Below are 27,398 nucleotides of genomic sequence, written 5' to 3'. Positions count from 1 at the left end.
AAAGAAAGGTTTTTATCTGGGGTTAATTAAAGATCTCATTGCAGTATACAAAAATAGTATAAAATATTCTCATTTGTTTCATACCTAAATTGTTCCTGCTGACTACATAAGTAAACACAAAGTCAGGCAGAACCATCAGCTGTTTGGGGGTCTTAGACCACAGCAAATACTCTGAAGCACTGATTATTACATGTAGCACGGTTCTTACACTAGTGGTGTTCTTTCTGTACACAATGGAGTTTTCCACAGAGTTTGAATATTGAAACATTTATTTGGATTTCAAGTGTAACTTACCACAATTATTTCTTTTGGGCTACTGGTTTCTTAAAGCCACCATCAGATCAAAGTAATCACGTAATCCAGTAACTGACCTTGTAAGGCACTTAAGAGAGTTTCCAAGTGCAGTAGCATTCAGACACTTTTATCAAAATTTTATTTTAAACTAATGGACAGTAACAGCGTTTATATATTGCTAGCATTGGTCTCAGTTTCTGTATCTTGAGATCAACATGAAAACCTTCTGGGTAAAATTATTAACTATGCAAAAGACAAAAATGACAATGGAGGTCAGAAAGGGGTAGATTCCCAATGACATATGTAGAGTTGTTCTGTCTTCCTGCCTGCACATCATCTAGCCGTACAGCAGTACAAACAAATAGTGCCTAATTTAGAAGGCTCCCCTTAAGACAGTGACATAGAAATAAGATATTTCACAAAGCCATGTCTCCTCCACACCAGTGTCATTCAGCACATGGAACACGGATGTTCAATGAATGAACCACTACCTCACTTCTTACTTTCCCTTTCTGCAGTTACATAGCTTAGTCAACAGCAGATCAGGAGAGAAACAACAATCCAAAGCACATCTCCAGGCCCATTCCTGTTCTGTGTGCCTTAGTTTTGTCAGGTTTCCTCTGAGATCACTACAGATTCCAGACAATAAGCAATTCAACCAGTGCAGTAAAACGAAGTGTTACTTTTTAAGGAAAACACATCAGAGTAGGCAGAAGAGGATCTTCCTAAAAGGCTAAATCCTCTGCCACTTTGATCTGCCATCAACAAAGTACTTCTTGTAACTGTGCTTTTTACGTGTTAATGCTCTTACTTCACACACAATGATACCAACTGAATTAACATTCCATATTATAGACAGGAACAAAAACATGTTGCTGGCATCTCACTTCAAAGCACCTGCGATGTTTATCCATTTGACTCCAGCTGTAGCTCTCATTATAACCCAGATGTCTCAAGCTGACTCACCAGAGAATGACACCTCTAGGAAGTATGATTTGAATGACCTAACACAACACATGACCACCACAGCAGAGAAATCAAGATTGTGTCTATGCAATTCTCCTTTCCTTCAGTTCCCTCAATTGCTTGCTGCATCATTCAATTTACAATTGAAGGCAGGAGTCCTGACATTTACAATTAGATAAGCTACGGTGTTTGTCCCCTCAATCATCAATCCATAGCAAACAATAAAATGAACCTTTGACAATGTAGAGAAAGTGCCCTGTCAATGGATATTCAAGGATTAAATTACATCAGATGGTTAGAAAAATCCCAGCAGATTAAAGATGCCAGTCTTAATCCTAGCATTGCCTAATTTTTCAGTGTTATACTTCACAATCTCAATGTTTTAAAGAAATCTGCTGCCTCTCTATAATTTAGGTGAAGCTACCTATTGTACTTTCGGCACAATAAAACTATCAAAATGGAACTAATTCCACAACACACTGTTGAGAATGTGGACCTGACACTCACACTGTGTGGTAGTTTCCGTACCTGCTACCTGCTTCAAACCTCCATAACCAGATCTTTGCTAGCTGGCATAGCATCTGACAGAAGTAGCAGGTTGCTATTACCAACAAGGACCACATACCTATCTTTTCAGGCATGCAGCAATATGTGCAAAACAGAAACATGTTGTGGTCAGGAATCCTGCTGTCCTAATCCTAGCATGGGTCTTCACTATTACAGGCAGGTCCTTCAGCTTTGTATCTCACCCAAATATCAGCTTTTCTGCACTGGTGTCCAAGCTCAGCCAAAAAAGCTAGATTTTTCTTCCACATTAATAGACCAATGATCTCCTAAATCAGCATTTAACCTGCCATAGGTCCTTAACCACTTTTCAGAATTAAATGATGGTCATTTATGAATACAGGTTAACATTACAGTCTGCTTCTTAGAGTAGTTAACACTACTATAGGTTGCTTCCTCAGCATAAATTTCAAGACTCAAATTTCCCAGAATAATAGAGGTTTCCCAGCTGAATTCACTGTCATGTTATAAACTCAGTACTGCTCTTCAGAGAAGTCACACATCTCTGTTCCTAGGTTTTTAAAAAAAACCACTGTATTCAAGCTTACTGAAGAGCTAAAGAATCAGATGGCAATTTCCATGAGAACACTTCAGTTTTGATTGCAGCAGCAAAGCTGCATTTGCAATAACTGTGAATGCCTAGATGATGCATTTTAAATTCCAGTCAAGCTGCATCAAAGCTTCTGTTCTCCAAAACATGCATGTTTGCAGAAGAAAAACATAAAGAAAGGAAAACTTTGCTTCAGACTTTCTCTTGGCTAAGGTGTGTCAATACTAACACCTTACCTAGCAGTGTCTGCTTCCACCTGCACTTTATATTATGATGTCTCTGCCTTTAATTTCAGGCCATTCCAACTAACAAGACTAGCAAAAGAAAAAAATAATACAGAGGGCTTAGGTTCTGCTACATTTTGAGAAATGCGTACAAAGCACAACGCTTCCCAGAATGCTTACGTACTGCACACAAAAGCAGCATCCAAAGCATCATCAATCACACTCCTTCAAAAATTAGTACCATCTAGTACAGAGATGGAAGCTACAGATCCAAATCAATCTACTTCTTTTCTGTACACTGAGATTCTGACAGCCCTTGCTATTTCCCCTTTCTCTCTGTCTTAAAATTTCTACAAGGACCAGGACAGAGAAGCAGTTTCAAACCACACAGACACCTATCCTCAATGATCCCACAACCTCTGAGATGGTCCAAGACCATTCCCGCCACAGATACACAAATGAGAACGCATACAGAGTGAGAGGGAACACTTCATACACCTCTCTACTTTTCCTTTGTTAGTCTGAGAACAGGCAAAACAAAACTGGAAGATGCTGACACTGCAGGTATTTCTGCCCTGGATTAGAAGTAAAAGAGAATGTACCTGTATATAGCAAAACAAAACAAATCACACAAAAAAACCAAGCAAACAAAACCCAACCTATACTCCCTCTCTTTTCTTCGTTTTTTTATTAATTAGGAAAAGGAAAACATTTTACATCAGAAAAAAAAGATGAATTAGTAACCTTTAGCAAAAATCCAAAGGTTAAACTAGATGTACTGTCTCTAGAACCATTTGCTATATTTCTATGTAGCAGGTATAATTTCTATTAAAATTTATTACCTGAGTCAGTGAAAAGTATTCTGTAACACTGAGTATCATATTGACACTGTCAAAATAAGTGAAAATATTCAGTCACAAGGAAGGAAGGCGTTGAAAAGAACTCAAAATAGTAACTGCATCTGTGTAAAGTTTTATATCTTTTTTTGTGTTTATGTCTAGAAGTGGCAATATGTCTATATTCATTGAAATGCCCTTAAATACTTCGAAAAGGTCTGAATAAATATTGGTAAACTTACAACTGCAAAATAAAAAGTTATTATCTAAGTTTTGACACAAAGTAGGTAGAGTCCAGGAAATTTCAGATAGGTTTCAAGCTCTATAAAATCTTCCTTTGCATTCCTCTGAAATGGTTTAAGCAGTTGGCCAGCAAATCCACAAGCAATGAGAATTTTTCCATTGATTAAGAGAACTGTCAGCACTAAACTAAGCAATCTCAGCACAAATGCCATCAGCAAAGGAAGAGTAGTAGCTAAAACCCACAGATACCCCAATATTACCATTACAAGTTAGCTATTAAGGATCACCTAGTCCATTGTTGCATAGCTGACAGCAGGTAATTGCAGATGCATGTCAGGAAAGAGTGAGGATCCATCCCACAGGGGGTAGAGAAGGGTAGTCTTCATTCCCCCTCACTATATTAGCTTTCTTTCTGTTCTATAAGCACAAAAAGCCTGAGCAAATCAGCTACTATGCTTTCACGTGATTATCATTTAGTTTGATTAGACGCATGAGCTTTCATTAACAAAATGTTAATTTTACAGAAGCAAGCATTAAAAGTTAGGAAATGACAAAGTAGCATATGGAAAAAGAATTGCTTCTGGTGAATACATCATATTACAGTCTTCAGGGGCATGATCCTGCACAATTTTTTTCCACAAGTGCTGCCTCATTGTATATACAGGATAAAGGAGTTCAATGCATGAATAGCTGCGCAGTGCTTGCTTTTCTCATCAATCTTCAGTCTGCAGCCTCATGCTTTATTCAATACAGTCAATTCTTCAAAGCTTTGAAAGAGGATTATTAATTTTCTCATAAGCTTTTCTCTTGCTACCAACAATTACAGCATTTCACAAAACACAATTAACAAATTCATTTTCTCAAAATCCCAAAGGAGAAGCGTTATAGCCCATTTTCCAGTGAAGAATGGTGGTACATAAGATTACACTAAGGAATCTTCATTAACCTAGGATGCCCGAGTTGAGGTGACAAGGACCTTTTTAATTCCCATTGTAGACTGTATCATATGCAATTTAATGTGCAAAACGCATCTTTCATTCACCTCGGTTGCATGTATCAAGACTGAGCATCTCTAGCAGGAAACCTCAGAGCCACAGTTCATGTAAGGAATAGTCCAGAGAAAGGATCAAGAGTTAGTGACCTCTTGAAAATGAGCCTGGTATAAAAAAAAATCTGCTCAGCAAATTCCACAGCAGAATCTGGCACAAAATCTAATTCACCAGGAAAATAATTAACTAAGCATCATACAATGATCCTTCACCTGCAATTCCTAGCTTGAAATTTCATCTTCAAAGTTGCTTCATTCTACAGCCTCTCTGCTCCTCACACCTGACACATCCATTGAACATTTATCAGCACTGAGACAGCATTCCATAAAAAGCTACTGTGACTGTATGTTTAAGAGATCTCATAAAAATATATCAATGCCATAATTTTTGCATTGGGCTTGATATTTTCAAAATGAAAATTATTTTTGTGGTATAATTTATAAGTAATTTTCCTTGGTTGAAATAAAAGGGCACCTTTCCTCTCCTAAAGCTAAGAGTAGGTGACATCATACTGACACCCACATGAACCACGGGTAGAGAAGGAAACTTTCAAACTACTTTGTAGTCATCTGCCACCTACATTAACAAAATCACCAACAGGACTGTGCTATCAGTATAACAGCATTGACTGGTATGCCTTAATACAATAGGTTGCCTAGATAGTTGCTGCTAGCAGTTATCTAGCCTTATTGCTCCATACCTCTCCCACTGTTTTCCTCTCCAAATCATTATCCCTGTCCCATCTCTCTCATCCAGCCAATCCAGGTTCCCAACATGGTTACAGCCTGCCTTCTTACCCAGATTTAGGACCACGTCCTGCTTTAGAAAGTTCTCCTCAGACCTACAAAGCCTCAGAGTGGTCTTCTGGCTTTTTTCTTGCTCAACTTATTCCTTCCCATATCAGCCAGCATTAGACTTATTTCCAGAAACTCACCACAATTCCCACCCTTCAATTCTTTTCTCGTTTCTTGGCCCAGACTTTACCCTCTCTGGACCTTTGCCTGGCAGATTGGTTCTCTCCAGCCAGCCCACTCCCGTCCTTCATTCCCAGTCCCACTCCACTGGTGGTTCGATCAATGCTCCTTGCCAAAACAGCACGCATTTTCTGCCCAAAATTTCTAACAAACCTTTAACCATGAGGTGCCCACTCCTCCTTTCTCACTAGCTTCTTGTCCCAGGTGATTGTTAGTCCCTTACTGCCTGTCTGCCTGCTTTCAGCTGCCAATCTTTCTAGCCAGTCATCGAGTCCCACTCAGTCTCCTTCCTTCCCAAATCAGATCCAGGCCCCTGTGTCTGCTACATCACCTGCCTTTTGTTCCTCCTATTTTCTCACAGCTTCCTCCTCCACATATCTGAAATGACAGCTGATCACCAGCAGCACAAAACACTAAGTTCTCAGCTGTCAATACAGTGCCTGCCTTCATCCCACCCTTGAACCACCTATTATAAGGAACATGCGGTTCCACCAGGGCTGGGGTTTATTTAATTATAGCCTGTAGAGAGTTTAAACTATTCATTAACATTCAGGAGGTGTAAGAGGCCTAGCTTATCCAAAATAGACAGAGTCATTAGACTTTTAACTACTAAAAGAACATTCCAAAAACTTCCCTGGGCATGACCAAGCTGCATTTTTTTCAGGAGAATGTTTCCTGACTAAATTTAAACTTAGCCTTAAGTCTCTTAAAGGGAGACCTTAAATTGGTTTTTCCTTTCCTTTCTTTTTTTCTTTTTTTGTTAGAAACAAGCACACCTGTGATATCAAGAGCACTCTTAATTTTCTGTGTTTGTTACAAAGCGTGTGATGCTCAACATTTTCAGAAACACGTGATGAATTTTCTTAGTGATACAAAACCTTTCTGTCTTCCCTGTCATCTAGCTCAGTGACACCTGACCTGCTCTGGATGAACTAAAAGAAAAAAACAAACACCTCAGACTGAAAAAAAAAAAATATATATATATATATTTTTTCACATTACAAGCACGTGATTCTAAGAACTCAGAGTACTTTATGAGGCAGAGCAGCTTAAAAACCTTAATCACTGATAAGTTCTACCAGCCTCCACAGTAACACTTGAAACTGCGCAAAGACTCCGTGGGAACCATGTTATAGTCGTAAGTGTAACAGCAGCTCAGTACTACTTTGGTTCCACTAATTTCAGGTTTCTTGAGGCATACTCAAGTTATTTTAATAAAAAACTTTTTCACTCTTTCTTTTTTGGCAAAAAATAAATGATTGCTTTCTTCCATGGAAGTTCAGAATTCTGACTTTTATACCTTAGGAAAAAAAGAAAAATTAAAGGGGAGGGGAGAGTTAAATAAACAAATCACACACTCTGGTGCTTCCTGGTACTATTATACCAGCAAATGCTACAAATACTTAGAAGCTGCCTCAAGTATCTGAGTTTTTGAAAAGGAACTCTGCCATCATTGTTAACTGTTTATTATCAGTTACTAATGATAAAAATCTTCAAGAAAACCTTGCACTTCAAAGGATATTCCAATTAGAGAATTTTAGCTTTTAAAACTGAAAAAAAAAAGTCATTTAAGTCAAAGAAGTAAACCTTAAGGCTTATTCACAGATTTGCATAATGCAGCTGCAGATCATCATTACAGTCAGGACAGCAACTGTGTATATATATATAGCAGTGCAGAATTTGCTGCATTAGAGAAATCTGTGCACTGTAGATTCAAAGTTGGGGGATTTTTCCTCTTTCCTGTCTCCTTAGCCAGAATAACACTGATACTAATTTTCAGTTTTATTTTCATTTTGTATTTCAACTTCACGTCTGGGATTCTTCATGATTTACATTTAAAAGACTAAGCTATCCAGAGGCTTTATCAATTTGAAAGAAATGATAATAAATTGAATTTCTAAATTATTGGTAATTGGTAATTTTGAAAGCAATCCTGGTACTTAATTAACAATAGGTGGAGGTAAATATCAGTGCAGGGGTACATATTATTATGTACAAGATGGGGAAACATGGTGGAAATATTTGTTCATCAGGCTGCACTGCCTCAAGAAAGAAAATAGAGCAACTCTGGCTTGAACTTAAGATGGTTGCAATATTTATAGCAGAACATCTTTTCATTCTGTGCTAACAGGCTTCAGCAGAGCCAAGTTTCCCCTCTGAAGGATCTGGCAATTGCAGCTTTCGTGTTGTATAATGCCACAAGCAATTATGTAAGTGCTTTCCCCCAGAAATCCAGAATCCCACTGTACAGGTAAAGATAATGAAAGTCAGAGCAACTGATGACTTGCCCAGGGAGGCTGCTGTGCTTCAACAAACAACCAAAATCCACCTCTCTGGATCCTTAGCTCACAATTTTAACACTAAATCTTCCTATCAGTTTAGAACTGAATCACCGCAATTAAAAAGATTCAGGCAAAAAAAAAAAATAAAGTCAGTTTTTCCATAATCTTTTTTAATGAAAAGTGGGGAATGAGAACTACAGGAAAGTTCTGAAATTTTCTTAATATTTAATAGTGGCTGTCAACCAAATTATGTCTAAACACTAATCTACTGACTACCTTGAGATCATAAAGCCACAAAGTCAGTGGGGGAAAAAAGCCAACTAAGCAATTAAGCTACAGTCAGACAACTGCAAGACTTCTGGAGCTGATGTAGATCTGCTCACCCCTTCTATTATACAAATCAAATTAAGATCTGACTACATTTTGAAAAAAAACATGCCCTGTGAACGAACTCTATTCATCTGTTATTTTCACATGTACATCTTTGCCTCAGGATTGTTAACCTATTTGTCTTAATTTGGAAAGAATTAGCAAGTTGCCTGAAAACATAAAGCAATATTGCACTATAAAAAGATGACAATCCAACCTTACTCCTAACAGCATATTGACATAGAATGTTTGACAGAAAACTTAGTTTTTTCCTGAGGTTTTAACCCTAGAGTACACAATGTTCATAAACCTAACCCTCTGTCAAGGGATCCATCTGAGGAACTCCTCACCCTGTTTGAATTTTTATACAAGTATTATTGCTTTATTTACAGTGTTAATACAAATACTGAGTAGGTAGGGAAAAAAACCAAATAATTTTAAGATTGTGAATCCATGTAGTTCACCAACTCTTAATTTAGTCTGGAAAAGCATCTGTTCATAAAAACAGGGCAGTGAGTGCATGTAACAGCAAAATTAATTTCTTGAATCCTTGCTCCTTCTTCATATCAAACCAGAGCTGTGTAACTGAAAGAGGTTTACTAACTATTCATTAAAATCTAGCTCTAGACTATTTTAAGACTATAATACAGAGATTAAAATATCACGAGCATCATTTCTCTCTATGCTGAGAATATAATTTATTTTTAGTATATTGATACTTTGAATGGAAGATGCAGTACATGCATTAACACCATGTGCTGAGAAAAATCAGTCTCTGCAATCAGCATTATGCCTCTTGCTGCATAAAAGTACATACAACAGCCTTGAGAACCAACATTTTACCATATCACCAGGGCTGATTTTATTGAAGCTTCCAGCAGACTGATTTTCATCTTATTGTCATCCTTTTTTTTTTTCCAGATATAATAGTTCAGGGGTTTGCAATACCAAGAATACAAAAAGAAATTTATCTTAAAGTGCTGAAGTGTTTAATGACAGAACAAATGGGAGACACTTCCATGAGGAAGTTAGTTAAACAAGAGGTAAAAAAAGCAGCTACCACAGAAAGTTTTAAAATACTGAATTATATTTCATTATTTAATTACAACATTTCCACAGCCCTCTGTATTACATTGTACAAAATCCTAAGAAAATATGGACATTTTAAGTCCCACAGAATGCTATGCACTCAAGTTAAACATTCCAAAATTTTGGCTTTAAGCTTTAATTCATATATGACACTGCTGTTAACTGCAGAACACTCACAGGGACTCTGAATGCCTCACTTATGCAGTTTGGACTGATTTTATTTTTCTATACTTTCTTTTTTTTTTCAATAGTTAATTTTTCAACTTCCACTACTGAAATGAACACAAATCAGTTTAGTCACACATATCAATGGCACATTTGCCAGACCTTCATAGTCTCGTCTTGCAAAATGGTATCAAATACCAGTTTAAACACCCTAAGCTACATTTTGTGGAAATTTAAACCACACTATAATATAACACTTCTATTAACTTCTTCCTCTGTGGAAGCATGGTACAGACACTTTTACAGAACTTACCAAGTATCTTTCTGAAGAGACACTGACTAAAATAAGATCATCTCCAACACGCACTTTTTCACCTTCTGATCGTTGCTTGGAAGCAGGATGGATGGTCCACCAGCATGCCTCACCTGTATGATTATTGAGTAATAGCAGAGAAAGAAATTAAAAAGAAAATGTTCATTATTGCCATTATTTTCTCCATCCCTGGCAGTGTTCAAGGCCAGGTTGAATGAAGCCTTGGGTGATATGGTTTAGTGTGAGGTGTCCCTGCCCATGGCATTGGGGTTGGAACTAGATGATCTTGAGGTCCTTTCCAATCCTAACTATTCTATGATTCTATGATTCTATGATTATTTTCACATTTATCTCGGCCCTGAAATTCTGGTCCAGTTTTCAGCAGGGTAAAGCAAGCGTCCAGGTGTTTTCAATAACTGCTCCACCTTGTCAGAAACTCATCTGGTTTTAATATACATATACAGAAAGCAGCAAGAACTCTGGAACAGTGATTCCGAGTAAGGTAAGAAGGCAGCACTCTGTTCTCTACACAACCTGATCCAACTTCCTGTTGCTGAAGAGCTTCCTTGTAATCTTCATTCTACGTTATGAAAACGGTGCCAAAGAAAATTCCACCAAGAATTAGGACAAAGAAGTGGAGTTACCCATCACTAAGGGGGAATAAAAATAAGCAGAGAATCACAGAACATTGGAATAGTTAGGGCTGGAAAGGACCTTAAGATTATCAAGTTCCAACACCCCTGTCATTGGAAGGGACACCTCACACTAAACCATGTCACCCAAGGCTCTGTCCAACCCAGCCTTGAACACCATCAGGGATAGAGCATTCACAACTTCCTTGGGCAACACTACAATATTGCTTAAAGTAATATTTGAAAGATTTCATAAATCCAAATTCAATTATGTTTTTCCACTTCTCTGTCTCTAATTACCCAGAATATTTCTAAGTACTAAACTCACAGATTCTGTTCCTATGATAAACCTTGGTTTGCTGAATGACAAGCATGCTTTTCAGGAAAAAGCTCTCTGCTTTTGGAACTGTTCAATTGTTGCTGTTATTATTGTTACTACTCCTAGATAGAGAAAGGCTTTAAAAACAATCAATTTTATTATTTCATATTAAACAATTATGCCAAACTGATGTCATTGTAAAAAGCTACATCAGCCTTAAAAATAAAATAAACCCAAGTCACCAGCAATTCCAAAACTTAAATAGAATATTTAAAATATTTAAAAATAAATATAAACATAATTTGTTTAAAATAAAGTTTAAAAAAAATTTAGTGGAACCCTTCTACAATAATTAACTTCAGTCCTTTACTTAAACATAAATGTACGATGTTGACCTTAAGCATCAATATATCTTACAGAAAAAAAAATTGCATAATCTATTAGAAAATGTAAATATAATGTGCAAAACATGGAAATATTGTTTTGATTTAATCCTTAAAATAGTCTTCATTTTCACATGATTTATACGTATTTATAGGTATCTTCTGATTTTTAGACTGAAAGTATTCTTCATTACATAGGCTTTTAAACTAGTATTTACCTGTTGTGTCCTCTTGCAATCCTACATCAAATGCCAGCTTATCCATTGATGATCGAGATGTAGAGAGGCAGCATAGATACTATCAAAATAAAAAAGCATGCATCACTAGTTCTGCTTAATTCTGATAATGCAGTGAAATACAAAAAAGCCACCAGCCTACTAATACAGGATTCACTATTCTTTCATTGTCCCCACTAGTTACTATCGAGGGTATATATGCCTGTGAATGGCACTCAAGGAGACTTGACAACAATACATGTTTTAAAATAACATGGTAAGAGTGGAAATAAAGGAGCTGGTTACACCGAATTTCAGCTCCATGAAACCTCACTTGTAATTGAGGAGGTTGAATCCCATATAATTCATCAAGGAACTGAAGAGTAAGGCTTCTGTCCAAAATATATGCAGGAAGGAATTTCCTTTTCCACTTAGTCTTCAACATATGTCTAGGTTGCCAGCCAGATGCCAGCTGTGGATTCAGTCACAGCTTATGCAACATGCAACATCCAAGGGAAAAGAAACAAGACATCATCCATTCAAAACACAATTCATTATGGAGCCAGATTTACATTTCGGCATTCGTTCAGATATGAGCAGCTTGGTTTCGTACTTCCAAGCATTTACCTTTCACAAAGTTTTCCCTTAATCATGGGTAAAATAATTCTTCAACGTGAGTAAGTCTCCAGATATCAGTAAATGGCAATAGTCTGGGCACTTTCAAACATAACTTTCATACAAATAAAAAATCACTGCTGCTGTCAACTCTTGTTACATACCATGCCACTGTAGGAATGGCGCAGCAAGATTGCATGCCCGTAGAGTAGCGTTCTATGGCCACCACCTTGTGCAGACTGAAAGATAAAGAGAAGTGATATACTGGTATGTTGTATTAAAATGGGGCCTTTGAGAAAGAAAAAAAATAAAAAAGAAATCCTCATCAGTCTCTCGACATTCTGTGAGAGAGTTGATTTCCTGATAAAATGCTATTCAGGGATTAGTTCAAGAAGGCAGCTTTATGAAGGTGTTCTCTAGTTTTGATTGCCTCCTAATATAATGACCTTTTAAGTCTTTGGGATAGATCTAAGGTAGAATTTGGACAGCCAAATCTAGAAGCTACTTTTCTATTAGAGTTTTTCTATTAGAAGTGCTCAGTTCACTAATGAGGAAAATGCTGTACTTTGCACATCATTTATTTGGTATAAAATATTCTAGAATCCCTCTTCCTTGGGCTGAAAGCAGGAGGTCGCTAAAGAGAAGCTTTGATGCATCACACTACCCTCTACATTTTCATGTACTGTTAAATCTCTCCATATTCACCCATTTTCCCTCCAAATGATAATGTTTCTACAAAGAGGGTATGCTGCATGAGCTTCTGGAATACTGTCCCTGTTATACCAGAAAATATTAATGATATATCAACTACACTGAAGATCATCAACCTCCAGACTGCTTGCCTCACAGTTTTGAAATGCTACCAGACATAATTGTCTATCTGCTAGGCCAGGGAAGTGCTCAAAGATATCCAAAATAACCCAACAGGATTTGGGGGTTCTGAAAATTCAGAAATCATGCCCAAGTAAATGTTCCTCTTGAGAAATGCAGCATAAATCTTTAATGAAATAAAATTAAAGTGATAAAATTCACTTTTATCCCAAGAAACCGCAACCATTTTTTCCACAATATTTTTATTACAGTTTCTACTTACCTATAATCAGCTTAACCACTCATGAAAAAATACATTTTATTAAAGCACGAACAACCCTTCAACTTCTGCTGAACATTTAGGAATCCATTAGACTGAGATGTAGCTGAATGACACCGGTCAGGATCAGAGACTGTCTGACAAGACACTGTCAAGAGCATAAGTCCATATTCCTCTGACAAAACATCTGATATAACTCAATGTACATCACACTCTTCAAGCAGTATCGATAAAGACATATTTTTGAGTCTATAAATGTGACAAGTCCATAAGCAGCATCATTCTTTCAGATAGGTCCCCTCATTTAATCTCCTATATCCAGCATTTACACACTTTCTTTTATCACAGTAGACTGACCTTCTGTTTGACTGCAACATCAGATTCATTACAGAATAAATTGGAAACAATCATACTATGTTATCTCTCTGGCAGCTTCATTTCAGTGCTGAAAATCAATTTAACTGAATTACTATGATGGCAACACACAATTATTGCCCCTCATTTGCTGGTTGTCCTTACTTATATCCACTAGCATAATAGTTGTTGATCTTTGAGTTATTTGGGCCATTAAAAAACAAGGAATATGTGGTGAAAAAAAATAATAGCACTTTCAAGAAGCTGCCAAGAATCTGGCTTTTATTCTTATTAAGAAGAGAGCATCCTGATGGACACATGGTATATTTTGAGTTTGAACTAACTGCATGGCAGTCAAAGCTCAAGGAGGCACATTCCATAATCTCTCTGTAAGACTGAGTGACATGACTTTTTATTAAGACAGAATAAAAGTCATGGCCTGCCACAGACACAGTCTTGACAGTAAGACATGAAGACTTAGCTTAGTGCTACCATTAATATCATCACTTTTTCCAAAGGCACAAGGGAAAAATGACAGATTTTATAATGTCAGGACCATTGTGCCCAAGATAAATACTGAATGTCTGCTGCTCATCACACTGGGGAAGAGGGGACAACCTGCTCTGAACATACTGCCTTACCAACATTTCAGATTTGCCCAGAAGCTTTATTAACAGCAGCCATAGGTACCCAACCCACAAAGTCCCGAGTATGGGCAAAAGTTTGAAATCCCACTGGTATTTTTATCAAAATTATTCTGGGTTACTAGCCATAAATTTGGTACCTAACATATAGATTCAGTTGCCTGTTGTACAAAAGATTAGAGGAATAGTGTGATCACCAAAATCACAGCTGTGTTATCTTTCCCTCATTTTGGCCTTATAGACTTGTCTGTCTAGCATCTATTTTGTTAAATGCCCATTTGTAGACAAACAGGAGAAAGGTGGGCTCAACAAATTTTTCAATCATTTGTATAACAAATCAGGCAGTGATTTTTTAGATTTTTTTTTTCTCAAGAGAATTAAAGTAATTCTTTTTACCCTAAACTATTTTGCCCATTAAAAAATACATGCAAGGTTGCTGTTTCTTAGACAGATACAGAGTTGCAAAAAACATTTCAAGTATTTTCCACTTAAAGGTTTCTAAGAGAAAATTATAATCAAGGCATCCACATGGAGGGAAAATGAACATTTGAAACAGAAAAAACAAGAGAGGCTAGATGAGAAAGTTGGTATTTCCATTTTGGAGCTTGTGTTCCAGGATATATACACACCTATAAGTTAATTTTATATGTTAAAGGCTCATTTCCTAAATAAATACTCAGCATTTATCTTTATGCTGGAAGCTGCATAATAAGTAGCTGCTGGGCCACAACTGTCTACTGAAAGAGCCTTTGATTTTTCAAAATAATCCATTCCTACCTAGAATGTTGCAGAAAAATAAAACTTTTCCACATTTAAAAAAAAAACCCAAAAGTTAACAATCAGACCTCTATGGCAAAGTTGCAAGATTCAAAGATGAGATGTGCCACTGAAGTTTCGTCAAGTTTCTAGTAATATTCAAGCAATATTTCAGAAGACTCTGTAAGTAGGAATTCTTGGAAGCCACAATCCTGACTAATTCAATCCATAATACCCAGAGATTTGTGATTAACTTGGAGTCAGCTCATTACCCAAAAGCCATTGATGAAGCAAAGGCAATTTTGAATACAACAATTGGAGCTGAAGAAATTAGCTTTCAAAACACATAAACTGCTTTCATGTTCAATGCATTGTTAGACCAGGCAATGAGAACAGACTAGTAAGATCTGAGCTGCTTAATTTAATGTAAAGCATTATGTTGAAATAAAAAGAAGGAAAGTAAGTTAGAATGGGGAAATTTTTTTTTAGTTTGTTTTCTTAACAGGATAAGAATGACAAAAAAAACCTTAACATTTTCATCCTACAAACTATATAGTAAAATAACCTGGAATATTTATAATATAGACTGAACAAAAACATATAATATTTTACTGTGAATACCAATCCTGCCATAAGGTATGTTACACATGACCCAACAAGTCATTTATATCTGGTTTTATGTGATTTTTTTATGAACACAACTGTCATATGTACAGACAAGCAATCACCTGACAGATTTAAACAAGTATTTAGCTGACATTAGCGCAGACAGTACCACTCAACCCACCACTGTGGCTATGGCTGCATTGCTACACTTGTGGCCATTCATGACAAGCTGAAAGAAATTAATCATGGTGACACTGAACAAGGGTTTTGGAGACATTCCTGCTTCTGGAAGCCTCATGATCAAAATTTTTAGAGACTACTGAATGGACCTATGGCATCCAAGGAAAATTTGAGTAAAATAGCCATTACCTTAGCATTCTTTTCAAGATAACAGCCTTATTTCTACCAGAGAAAAATATTTCTTAGACCAAGTACTCCATGCAAGCAAATGCTAAAGTTTCTTTGCTGACTTTTCTTCACGCATCTACACAATCCCCAAATATTTGAAAATTAAAAAAGCTATAAGCTTCAGGGAGGTACCAAAGAAAGACAAATATGTGAAGCCATGTACATATACAGTATAGTTATTTCAGTGTTTTGTGCAAAGCTTTTGTAATATTGTCCTTAGTCAGAAAACTAATGATTGAGAAAGCCTGACAGCAATTGGATTTAGCACTAGGCTATTTGGACAATTCTAGTCACTTATGGAAGAAATTAAAAAATACTGGAATTTGTCACAAGAAGACAGACACTGAAGCACACTCTCTACAATATCACTCAGTGTGTTTTTTAAAATGATGTTATGGCTTTTCCAGACTCATTTCATGATGGACCCATAACAGCAGAATGGAATTAGGGATATATGCTATAGGAAAAATAACAGTACAAAGACTAGATTTTAAGGAAGTATCATTTTGAAGGACTTAAAAAAAATAAAAAAATTAAAATTGAGAAGTGAAACAATAAGCTACAAGACATCATAGTAAATCCTTCCAAAATGCAATTAATATAATTTACAGTAATAGTTACTTATGACCTAATTGCAACCAACTGCTTAGTTGTTGTTTCTTCTGTGCTCCAGACCCAGCCATATGAAACACCAGCCCAGATAGGCTAGATGGAACTTAGGACCACTCAATACTGCTCTGAATGGGCTTCTAAACCAAATACTAGACAATTGTTTTCATGGCACTGAAGATTTTTAACATGTGAGAAGCTGTACAGTAAAGAAGCAATACAATCCCGGGTTTTCTTCACAGCTTTTTTCCCAGGCAAATAAATAATGTTCATGGTTCAAATATGACTTTCATATGTACACTGGAGTAAAACAGCAGCTTTTAAGCTGAGTAGTTCCACTTTACATTTAAATTTAAATGGAGCACACTAATGATGGCCATCTTACACTTAAAAGAGATGCTGGAGACAACATCTTGTCTAATAGAGGACACCCATACTTACATAAAAATATTTGCAAATATTACTGCCAAAGTCTTTTTCTCCATTATGAGTGTGTTCAAAGTTTCATGAAGCTCCACAGTTTATTTCTTACACTTACAGGATTTATTTTTCATCATTCTGTAGTTTTCTAATAATATTTCTAGATCTAAACACTTAGTTTAAATGTGTAAGCAGAAGTATAGAATTAAACACAGAATATCCTACTATTACCTGCTTTGAATCCTTTTAAATTAAAAACCACCACCACAAAAATTAACTAAGCAGGAAACAGCATCCCACCAGTTATAGAAGCCCTAAAGAATTAAATATAAACAAAGCACATGCTACTCCAGTAATCGAACCTTCTCAGATCTCTCCTCATGTTGGAGCTCTCAGATTTCCCAATCAAGAGCAATCCTTACATTCTGAAATTGTGGATTTGATCCACTGGAAAGAGAAACCAAACAGGAAATGTGAACCTGATCACAAGTATTGGCTTGGGGAAAAAAAGAAAATCAACTACCATGTATTTTGAGTAAAAGTATATTTAGGTCCCGGACTATGCTGTTACTAGTCAGAAATTACCTCTGATTAGAGGATCAGAGATGTAAGGCTGTTGGTGTTAAATGCCTTTTTCAAGAGGCTGATGAAAATTATTAAACCTGCAGGCGAATATAAGTATTTCACCTGAGCTGGTTCTTAAAAAAGAAAATGGAGTGCAAAATGAGGAATATGTGCTTTGTTTATACCCGTGGCTCTAGATCAGGCATGTCAGTTTTGTGGGATGAACGTCGGCCAAAGAGTCCAGAAAACCCCAAGAAACAGGCTGAATCACTGCAGAACTTGTGAAGTAACCTTGCAAAAGAGCTAGAAGGCTTGTGAGACACAGTCAGGCAAACTAAGCAACTGACACTTGGAATAGCAACACTGAGAAATTACATCTCCAGCAGTGTTGTAGAACTTAAAAATGCTGCAAGTAGTAAAGACAACAAACAAAGCTACAGAGCGTGAGCCAAGGAGTCTTACATGTTCTTTTTGCGCATATAATTATCCATTTTCTTTAAAAATCTTGACACAAAGAAAGCCAAAATTTCCAAAGTAACAGCATCCAACCCCAGAACCTTTGAATTCTACCACAACACAAAATGCTAGTGAGTCCCTTCTGCAACTGCCATGCTCTTGGGCTGCCACTTCCAGTGGCTGGCACCAAACCCATAGAATTTAGCTGCTTAGAATTTAAAGATGCAAATAATTTAAAGACCAATTCACTGTCATGTGGCACTGTGGAAATAACTGTTTTCACCCCACTTGTACCAAACAACCACAGCTCCAAATGGTGAATTCAAACCAAGCCAAAACCTCTATCTTCTGTCTCACTGTAGTCTATATTCCATGTTACAATGAAGCAACAAAAAGAAAGCTGAACCTATCTAGAAATTATATATGCTGTATATATTCTAGTCTTTACACCTTACTTTTAAATCACTATTTAGTTGATCACTTTTTCATGGAATTCATTACAAAAGTGTAATTCCTGATAAATACAGATACGGAGATTAGTATATCTGATGACTCTGCTGGTACCTACTCTTAGTCAATGATGGCCATTGTGACCTAAAAAAAAAAAAGGCAGGGGATAGGGGGGAGGAGGGAGAAAAAAAGAAACAAAACTAACTTCTTTCACTGATATCGTTAGCAGTTACCTTCTACTTTGTGTTGTGCCAATCTAAAGAGCAAGAAAAATCTTTTTAGCTAAACTACAGGTTTCCTAAGAATGGCTTATATTAAAAGATGCATTACCATGTGTAATTATGCCTTAGATAAATATTACATAGAAATCTGAACCTGAATTAATCAATTGACCAACAAAAATCATGAGCATGTCTTATTCACTTAGAAAAGAGGTATTTTACCATCTGTATTAAAAAGAATGGAATCATTAGTACAGATGATAAACATTTGTGCCAGCACCACACTAAATGATCCTAATTTATCTAATATTGATCTGTCGAAAGGCAAAATGAACATAATAAAAACATAATAAAAAAATGAACATAATAAAAAACACTTCAGATACATCTCAGGATTAATACTGGCAATGGTACATTTATGTTAGCACTTTCCCAGCAATGGGAAAATTCATGTCAATTAAAAGCAGATACAGCATTAAAAAAAAAAAATAGTATTGCTCATCTGTTTCAAGCCTTCTATGTAAAAATGCATTTATATTTATGGCTGAGGCAATCTGCCCATTACAAACTGTTACTCTGAAACACTTTTTGGTGTCTTGGAAAAAAATTGACCAAGAAGATAAAATTTATCAATTTCTCCCTCAGCCTCGTGAAGATTTCTCTTCCCCCATACTCCTCCTTCACTGCACAGGAGTTAAAAGGATTTTCTAATAAAAATCTTCCTGGCTATTTCAGAGATGCATAAGTGGAGGAGGGAGGCATTTTTCACAGGTTGAGGACTGTGCCTAAGCTTTTTCTGTTGCTGTATGATACAAGGAATGTGACTCATCCTTGTCACTTGAGGAAAAAACCTCACAGATAAGGAATAAAACAGACAGCCAAGTGGGAAGAAAAGATGGATCAGCAGAGGAGTCATGCTAAGAAAATTCCTCTGACATCGTTTAATCCAGCCCTTAAAATAGCACTGCTTATCTGACCCAGAATTCCTTCCTTTTGGAGACTGACAATGAAGAAAGACCATACCACAAAGCAGCAAACTTGTAGGCAATGAAAATCAGTAAACAAATGATGAAATGGAAATAGACTTTGATAATTAAAGGAAAGTGTAGAAAAAGGATAACCAGCACATCTTGGCTAAAATCACAGCCAATTATTCAAATGTCAGTTATTCAAAATGTTTGGAGGTTCCTTAAGTGCTCTGTCATAGTGTCAATAAATAATAATATAAATATATATTAAAAAACTAAATGCCCTGATAAGCAGAGCTCCTGCATATGTTTACTGAGCTGAGGCAGTGAAGTGCCAGTGACCCACAGCCTAAGGGCTCCCCATTCAGCCCACCGAGGAACCATACAATCCCAAGAGTATTCTGTGACAGAAGAAACAGTGTGCTATCTCCTCTTCCCAAAGTGCCCAAATGTCTCAAGATCATTGTCTCAAGGTCTCTTATTTATCAGAATCTTTCCACAAAAGTGTCTGCCTTTGGTTCTTCATGATCTAAATAAACCATAACCCCAACTCAAGTTACAGTCCAATGGTTTCAAGACAGAGTCTAGTAAAGAGTTCAGAGTCTAGTGATTTCTAAATCCAAATTTTTACAAAATTCACAAAGTGCTATTTTAGTGAAGGCAAGTTTGATGCCAATATTAAAGAATCATCTAATTCCAACCCCCCCCGCCATGGGCAGGGACACCTCACACTAAACCATATCACCCAAGGCTTCATCCAACCTGGCCTTGAACACTGCCAGGGATGGAGCATTCACAACTTCCCTGGACAACCCATTCCAGTACCTCACCACCCTCACAGTAAAGAATTTCTTCCTTATATCCAATTTAAACCTCCCCTGTTTAAGTTCTAACCCGTTACCCCTTGTCCTATCACTACAGTCCCTAATGAAGAGTCCCTCACCAGCATCCCTGTAGACCCCCTTCAGATACTGGAAGGCTGCTATGAGGTTTCCACGCAGCCTTCTCTTCTCCAGGCTGAACAGCCCCAACTTTCTCAGCCTGTCTTCATATGGGAGGTGCTCCAGTCCCCTGATCATCCTCGTGGCCTCCTCTGGACTTGTTCCAACAGTTCCATGTCCTTTTTATGTTGAGGACACCAGAACTGCACACAATACTCCAAGTGAGGTCTCACGAGAGCAGAGTAGAGGGGCAGGATTACCTCCTTTGACCTGCTGGTCACACTCCTTTTGATGCAGCCCAGGATACAGTTGGCTTTCTGGGCTGCAAGAGCACACTGCTGCCTCATGTTAAGTTTCTCATCAACCAACACCCTCAGGTCCTTCTCTGCAGGGCTGTGATTGACCTAAATTAAACTGTAGGAATTCACAGAAAGTATAATACCAAATGTTTAACTTGCTTACCTTCATCATAAATTTCTGTAGAGCCATGAGAAGGGGGAAAAAAAGAGAAAATGTGAAATAAGTATTTGCTTTCAGGTGTTTAAAAATGGGATTTGTTTTCCTTCAAAAAGTGAGTGGGATACACAGAACTACAAACCACATTTAAAAAGAACATTTATCATTGCAATTAGCATAATTATAGTTTGTGCTGGAAAGCAAAACAGCTGCTCAGAACAAGGCTTCATCAATTTTTTATGCAATAGCTTTCTCATTTGGGGTTGGGTTTTTTTCTGCTTTTTTGTTTCGTTGGGGTTTTTTTTTCCCCCTTTAAATAATACAGCACATTAAATACTTATTGCTTAAAGATAAAACGCTGTACAGGTAAAACAGGAGCCATGCCTGATCATCTTGGACAACTTGCTCTGTAGGTAGCTTCTAACTAAGTACAATGAGAGTTGTAAAGTCCCGAATTCAAAATGCAGTGCTGGAGAGCAACACCACTATTGTAGTAACATATGTTATGTAAATGCACAATAAATTAAGAAGATTAAAAAGTTAGTAATATTTCATGCAGTGATTAAAAAAAAAAATCAGTGCCACATGACTGATATTGGGAGATTATGGAAATTTTTAGGTTAATTTTCACAAAGGTTGTTCAAGAATAAAAGGAGAGTTTGTACATTATGTTACAAGCAGTGATTTGTTTTTCCTTGCAAGAGTTCCATGGCCACCCTTCCCTCTTCTGACCTCATTACGTCATGTTTTAGTATCACAAATTTCGCAGCAGAGGACTGAAGTTTGGCTTTATCCCACACTGAAAGAGTTTAATGGGAGAGCTTCCAAGGAAGACTGGGTGCTTTCATTTCATACATGCTTTTAGAACAGAAGTATCTGTTCTCAGAGAGGTACAAGATGTTCTAGGGAAAAAAAAGGAAAAGTATAACCTTATGATCTCATAATGTTCAAACACTTCTCTCCTTACAAGTTTTCTAGGTCTATCTGGTAGGTAGACATTTGGAAACAAATTATCCGAAAGCAAAGATCATATCCCCTGCCCACAGTCTCCATAAGACAAATATTTAGAATACAGTGTGATCATTTTCCATTATTATAACCCCGTTTCCTGACAACCCCATATTTTGTTTTTCTTTTACTAGGTGGCTCCAGAAATCAAACAGAAGTCTTCACTGAGCTGTCTACTCTGTGGTGGGGCATTAAGTCATTAACATATAAGGAAATTAATTATATGATTAATTCTAATTTAAAAATAAATACCCCAGCCTTTTTCAGCTGTCATTCATCTATGAAATTTTACTCTGAGAGTTATGCAAGCCCACTGATTTTTCCATACTACAAGTACATTAAACAATTTCACAACTTGTGTGAAACCTTCTGGTTCTCTTCCCAACAATTTATTTAACTGTTTGATTGTAATCTCTTAACTAGCTTCAAATTAAAGTGAATAGTTTATCTCTTCCCTTGATTACTAAAATGATACAGAAGCTTCTTGTGATGGACTTGCCGCAAGACCAGAATTAACAATTCATTCCCTTCAGTTGACATATTAATTGAACTGTAACAAATGAGAGAAAAACAATCGTCGTCTGTTTGTACCTGCCAGTTACTCTGATTCCTTAATAACTTTGAAGATGGGTTACATGTTATTCCTAGAGACGTCAAGTGCCATAACAGTCCCCCTCAAGCTAGAAAATCTGAAAGACAGCAGTGGATGAGGAATGTCTGAACACATTATCCACCTACGGCTTCAAACCACCATGGGAAGGAATATACAACTTTTATAAAAAATGTTTTGTCTTCATGGCAAACACTTAAATGCATGTTATGTCCACAAATATGAAGAGAACACCTCTGTGACACTCCAGGGCGAGCATGAGAAGGTACGTGTCACGAACTTGTGACAGGCTCAGTTGCCCAGCCACCAGCAAATGGACAGGGCAGAAGGTTCCAAGTACTCCTGTCACACCCTTCTACAAGAGCCTTCTCCAAGGTTTTTAGACCAAAACTCTTCTTAGCTAAAGGAGAATGCTTACTCTGAAAACCATTAACTCTCAGATTTAGAAAAGAACTGAAAAAAAAAATCACCCTGAAACAAGACAACAGAAATTATGCACTTTGGGTAGGCAACAGGCTGTCACGCTAGAAATTTCTCCAACTCATCTTCCACACAGGGAAGAACTTTCTGCTTCTTCACACTTGCTCAGGACAACTGCACATATGGATTTCGGGACTGAAATTAGCAACTCAGAATATGTTTTTGAAAATTAAACAGATCATAGAATCATAGAATAGTTAGGACTGGAAAGGACCTCAAGATCATCTAGTTCCAACCCCCCTGCCATGGGCAGGGACACCTCACACTAAACCATAGAACAGACCTATAGCTTGAAATTCCTTAATGCCATTCTAGCATCCTGTCCTGGTTTCGGCAGGGATAGCGTTAATTTTTCTTCCTAGTAGCAGGTACAGTGCTGCTTGGGATTAGGATGAGAATACAGTTAATGAGAATACAGTTAACACGTTGATGATTCAGTTGTTGTCGAGCAATGTTTTCACAGTGCCAAGGCCTTTCCTGCTTCTTACCCCACCTCATCAGTGAGTGTGATAAGGGTACACAAGGAGCTGGGAGGAGACACAGCCAGGACAGCTGACCCAAACCAGCCAAAGGGATATCCCATAACACATGGTGTCCTGCTCAGCATATAAATTAGGGAGAAAGCTGGCCAGTAATGACCCAGAAGGACAAGAACAGACAAAGGGACAAACTGGCTCACCAATTCAGGCAATATAAAGTAAGTCTCTCTTCCTCCCTTGTCCTGACTGGGGAAAAATTGGTCAAGCAACACAAAGAGTACAGATCCTACTCCCCACCTGTACAGACGATGATCTCAGCTATTAAGAGGAAGTGTTCCTCTGCTCAAGACAGACAATATAGCGGGTACACACTACAGGCTACCCTGTGGTTTTATCTGTAAGATCACAGACAAAGAGGACATGAGGAAGTTGGATGGAAAAAATCTATCACGACCCTAGAAGCATGGATATGTGAGTAGTTGCACGGAAAAACAATCAAAAAAGGGGAAATCTTCCAGGAAAACTGCTGTTCCAGTCTCCAGTGGGCAGTTCCCCACACAGAGTGGAAGGGCTGATCTTACTCCTGATCTTGATAAAAGGAATTCTGATTCATATTTACAAGAAGTCAGTAGCAAATACTATGACCTGGACTAGAGGGGCCCCACCTCCAGCCAGGTAGAAGGAAAGGGACAGCTGGGTTTACTGGACTGTGTGGATCAGATGGTCTGGAACATCAGGCCTACCGGAGGATAAGGCTCCAGTACTAGGCACTAATGCATGGTGTATTCTCATGCCATCAAGGGGCAGAACCTATTTGTATTTCTGGAGTGACAGGAGGATCCCAAGAGCTGACCATACTGGAAGCTGAAATCAGCCTGACTGGGAAGGAGTGGCAAAAGCATGCATTGTGACTGGCCCACAGGTTCTCTGCATCATTGGCATAGCCTACATTAGGAGAAGGTATTTCAAGGATCCAAAAGGGTACCACACCAGTGGGCTTTTGGTTTAGCTGCCTTGCAGATGCAGGAAATTAAGCAGCTGTCTACCTTGCCTGGTCTCTCAAAGCACCCTTCTGTTGTGGGGTTGGTAAAGGTCAAAGACCAACATGTGCCAATCACTACCACTACCGTGCATTGGTGGCAATACTGCACCAACCAAGACTCTTAATTCCCATCCACAAGCTAATTCTCTCCGATCCCACTGTGTGGGGGAAGGGATTGAGCAAGCAGCTGTGCGGTCTTAGCTTCCTGCTGGGCTATACCATGACAAATACATTGCTCTTGAAAGGTATTGTTTGCCAAACATTAACACCAAAATGTAAAGGTGGTAAAAGGACAGACTGATAAAGTTATGAAGTACAACAAATAATTGTTGGACACTTCAACAGTAACACAGCTAAAAGTAAAAGAGACCAAATTTTGATGAGATGTTATTTTACTTATACACAAAGATCCTACTCCTTTTTCAGCTGCATATTACCTGATGTTTTAGGGACAAGTGCTTAGTGTCACATGAATGTCATTGCTGTGGAGTAACTAAACTCGGCAGCCAGACCATGTATGGCCTGGAACACTACATAGGGGATTAAAAGAGAAAAAGAAAAAATTCTTGCAAGTTTTCAGATTATTGGATTTGAGGCACATGACAGCCACCATTCTACCCCTCACTCTGCTGCTCTCTCCAAAAAATAAATAAATAAATAAATAAAAATTAAAACCTGTTGAAGCTTTATCTGAGGGCAGTAAGCATGTGCTGTCAATGTAAATATTTACAGCTGTTTGGAGCTATTATATTATTTGGCTCCTTGGACAGCTTTTGGGTAGTGTACCACCAGATTCTTCAAACACCTAACTTACCATAATCTCATGTTAATTATCAACAAATCAACTCCTTAGATAACTCATTTAATTACATAAAATCACACCAGTTATAAAGCATGTGCAATTAATTTGTTTCATGGCACCGAAAACATAACACTGCAATTGTTTTTCTTGATGAAGTTTTGTTTTGTGGTTCATTCCAAACTCCACAACCCTAGCTTGTTTCCTTTAGCAAAAGTTTAGCTTTTCTCATTATATTTAACTAGCCCACACTATCCTCAAAGCCAGAATTTACTCACTGCTTCTCAACTCACAAATCTCTGTAATGAAAGCAATTCTTTTGAAAAGTATCTAAAGTGTGTTCCCTTACTCTGCAAGTTTCTTTTCTCCAGAGAAACTGAAAATCTGTGTTACTAGGGGCAGAAAACTGAGCTAACACAATAATTATTTGAGAAGAGGAAAAGATTTACCATTATCTTCATTAGAAGAGGTTCCTCTGTGTATTTAAAAGTTGCAGAAAATCCAATGATGTTATAGTTGGCTTAGCTTTGCCACTAGCCAGTGTAAGGATGAAAATCCTTGTCCCCTGCACTCTAAATTTAAGAACGAACACTTGGTTTCCCTCCAGGTAACAGCTCTTCAGAGTAAACTGTCTTAACAACAATTATTCTTGATGGTTCTTAATACCAAATTTTAAAAATAATTCACCAACTGCATGTAGGCAAATATGGAAAACAGGCCAGGTTTTGGAAACCATAGATGCCTTAAAAAACTGCTACTCCTTACGTTGAATTTTATTAGTGCTAAACAGTTGTTCTGAAAGTCAAAACAAACATTCAGGTGATCTTATGAAAACAAAAGTCCTTTAAAAATCAAACCCTTAAAAGTATACAACACCTACTTTGAAATCTCAAATCTGCAAACACCAGTACTTGCTAAATGACAGCAGCAGATATTCTAAAATTATTTTATTTAATAAATATAGTAAAAGAGAAAAAAAAAATGACAAGCAGATTAAGAGGTATTCCTTTCACTATGTATTTCCATTTCAGCTTATTTCATTACTGTTATTTTCCCTGTTTAAAAAAAAAAACAAACAAACAAAAAAAACCCAACTTTTCAGTGTCTTCTAAACTTTCAGTTGAAATTCAGTAAAACCCTCTGATTAAATGTTGAGGTTTTCTCCCTCTTGATAGATTACTTAAATGCATAAAAGACATTTTCATATATGAAATGGGAGCTAAGATGTAAAATGTAAGCCTTAATTTCATTAGTTTTTACATTAAACAAGATGTCTTTAATCTGTTTAATTCTGCACTGAAATAGACCTACAAGCCCTCACAGTCACACTTGCTGAGGGACAAAAGCAAAAAGCCAAAGATTCAAGATCTCTCTTAAGCCTGTTTACTTCTTACCTAGCTTCAAGCACAAGCATATGCTTAAAAAAGGATTTTGAAACAAAATCACCAGAAGTATAACAGAACTGGAGTAAATTCAAAACTTAGCACAGTTTACAGGCTGGAACAGCTCAGAAGTGGATGATTTTAGCTTATCCTTTGAATGGCATGAAACTGCTTGCAGCAAGGTTCAGTTACTAATTTAGTCATTAAGTTTTACATATTCTAAGGCTCTGGGCTTGTGCTCCAAGATGTCCACAGATACAGACACAACTGAACACACTTGCATTCACTTTGTGTTCAGCATTGGAAAATGGCTTTACAGGGCAAACCCCGGCTCATCTAAGATAATTTCATATTTGAAATAAAACCAGTACCCACTCCATCCCCATCACATAGGAGCTTGTCTAGCTTACAGAACTGATCTATTAAGAAAAGTCCTTAGCCAGTGTAACTCAGAATGAAATATTGAGCTCTGCTGTCATGGGAACCATCTATCTCTTTTCAAAATGCTTTAAGGACACATTTCTGTGAAGCAGCCTTTCCAAAGCGTAAGATTATGTTACCAAATTCTGAATT

The 27,398-nt window shown here is 37.3% G+C and overlaps 1 protein-coding gene across 1 annotated transcript in view; it reads right to left on the bottom strand.

The window, feature by feature from the left end:
* Positions 1–27,398, bottom strand: part of RYR2 (ryanodine receptor 2) — a 363,651-nt gene that overhangs the window by 212,131 nt on the left and 124,122 nt on the right. The window contains exons 5-8 of the mRNA XM_034060766.1: positions 21,032–21,046; positions 12,247–12,321; positions 11,471–11,549; positions 9,919–10,031 (exon numbers count right to left, since the gene is read on the bottom strand). Coding sequence (XP_033916657.1) covers positions 9,919–10,031; positions 11,471–11,549; positions 12,247–12,321; positions 21,032–21,046 — 282 coding nt within the window. The remainder of the gene's footprint in view (positions 1–9,918; positions 10,032–11,470; positions 11,550–12,246; positions 12,322–21,031; positions 21,047–27,398) is intronic.

This window comes from Melopsittacus undulatus, chromosome 3 (assembly GCF_012275295.1).
Source record: "Melopsittacus undulatus isolate bMelUnd1 chromosome 3, bMelUnd1.mat.Z, whole genome shotgun sequence".
NCBI lineage: Eukaryota > Metazoa > Chordata > Aves > Psittaciformes > Psittaculidae > Melopsittacus > Melopsittacus undulatus.
The sequence above is the reverse complement of the archived record's forward strand: the minus strand, read 5'-3'. Positions and strand labels throughout refer to the sequence as shown.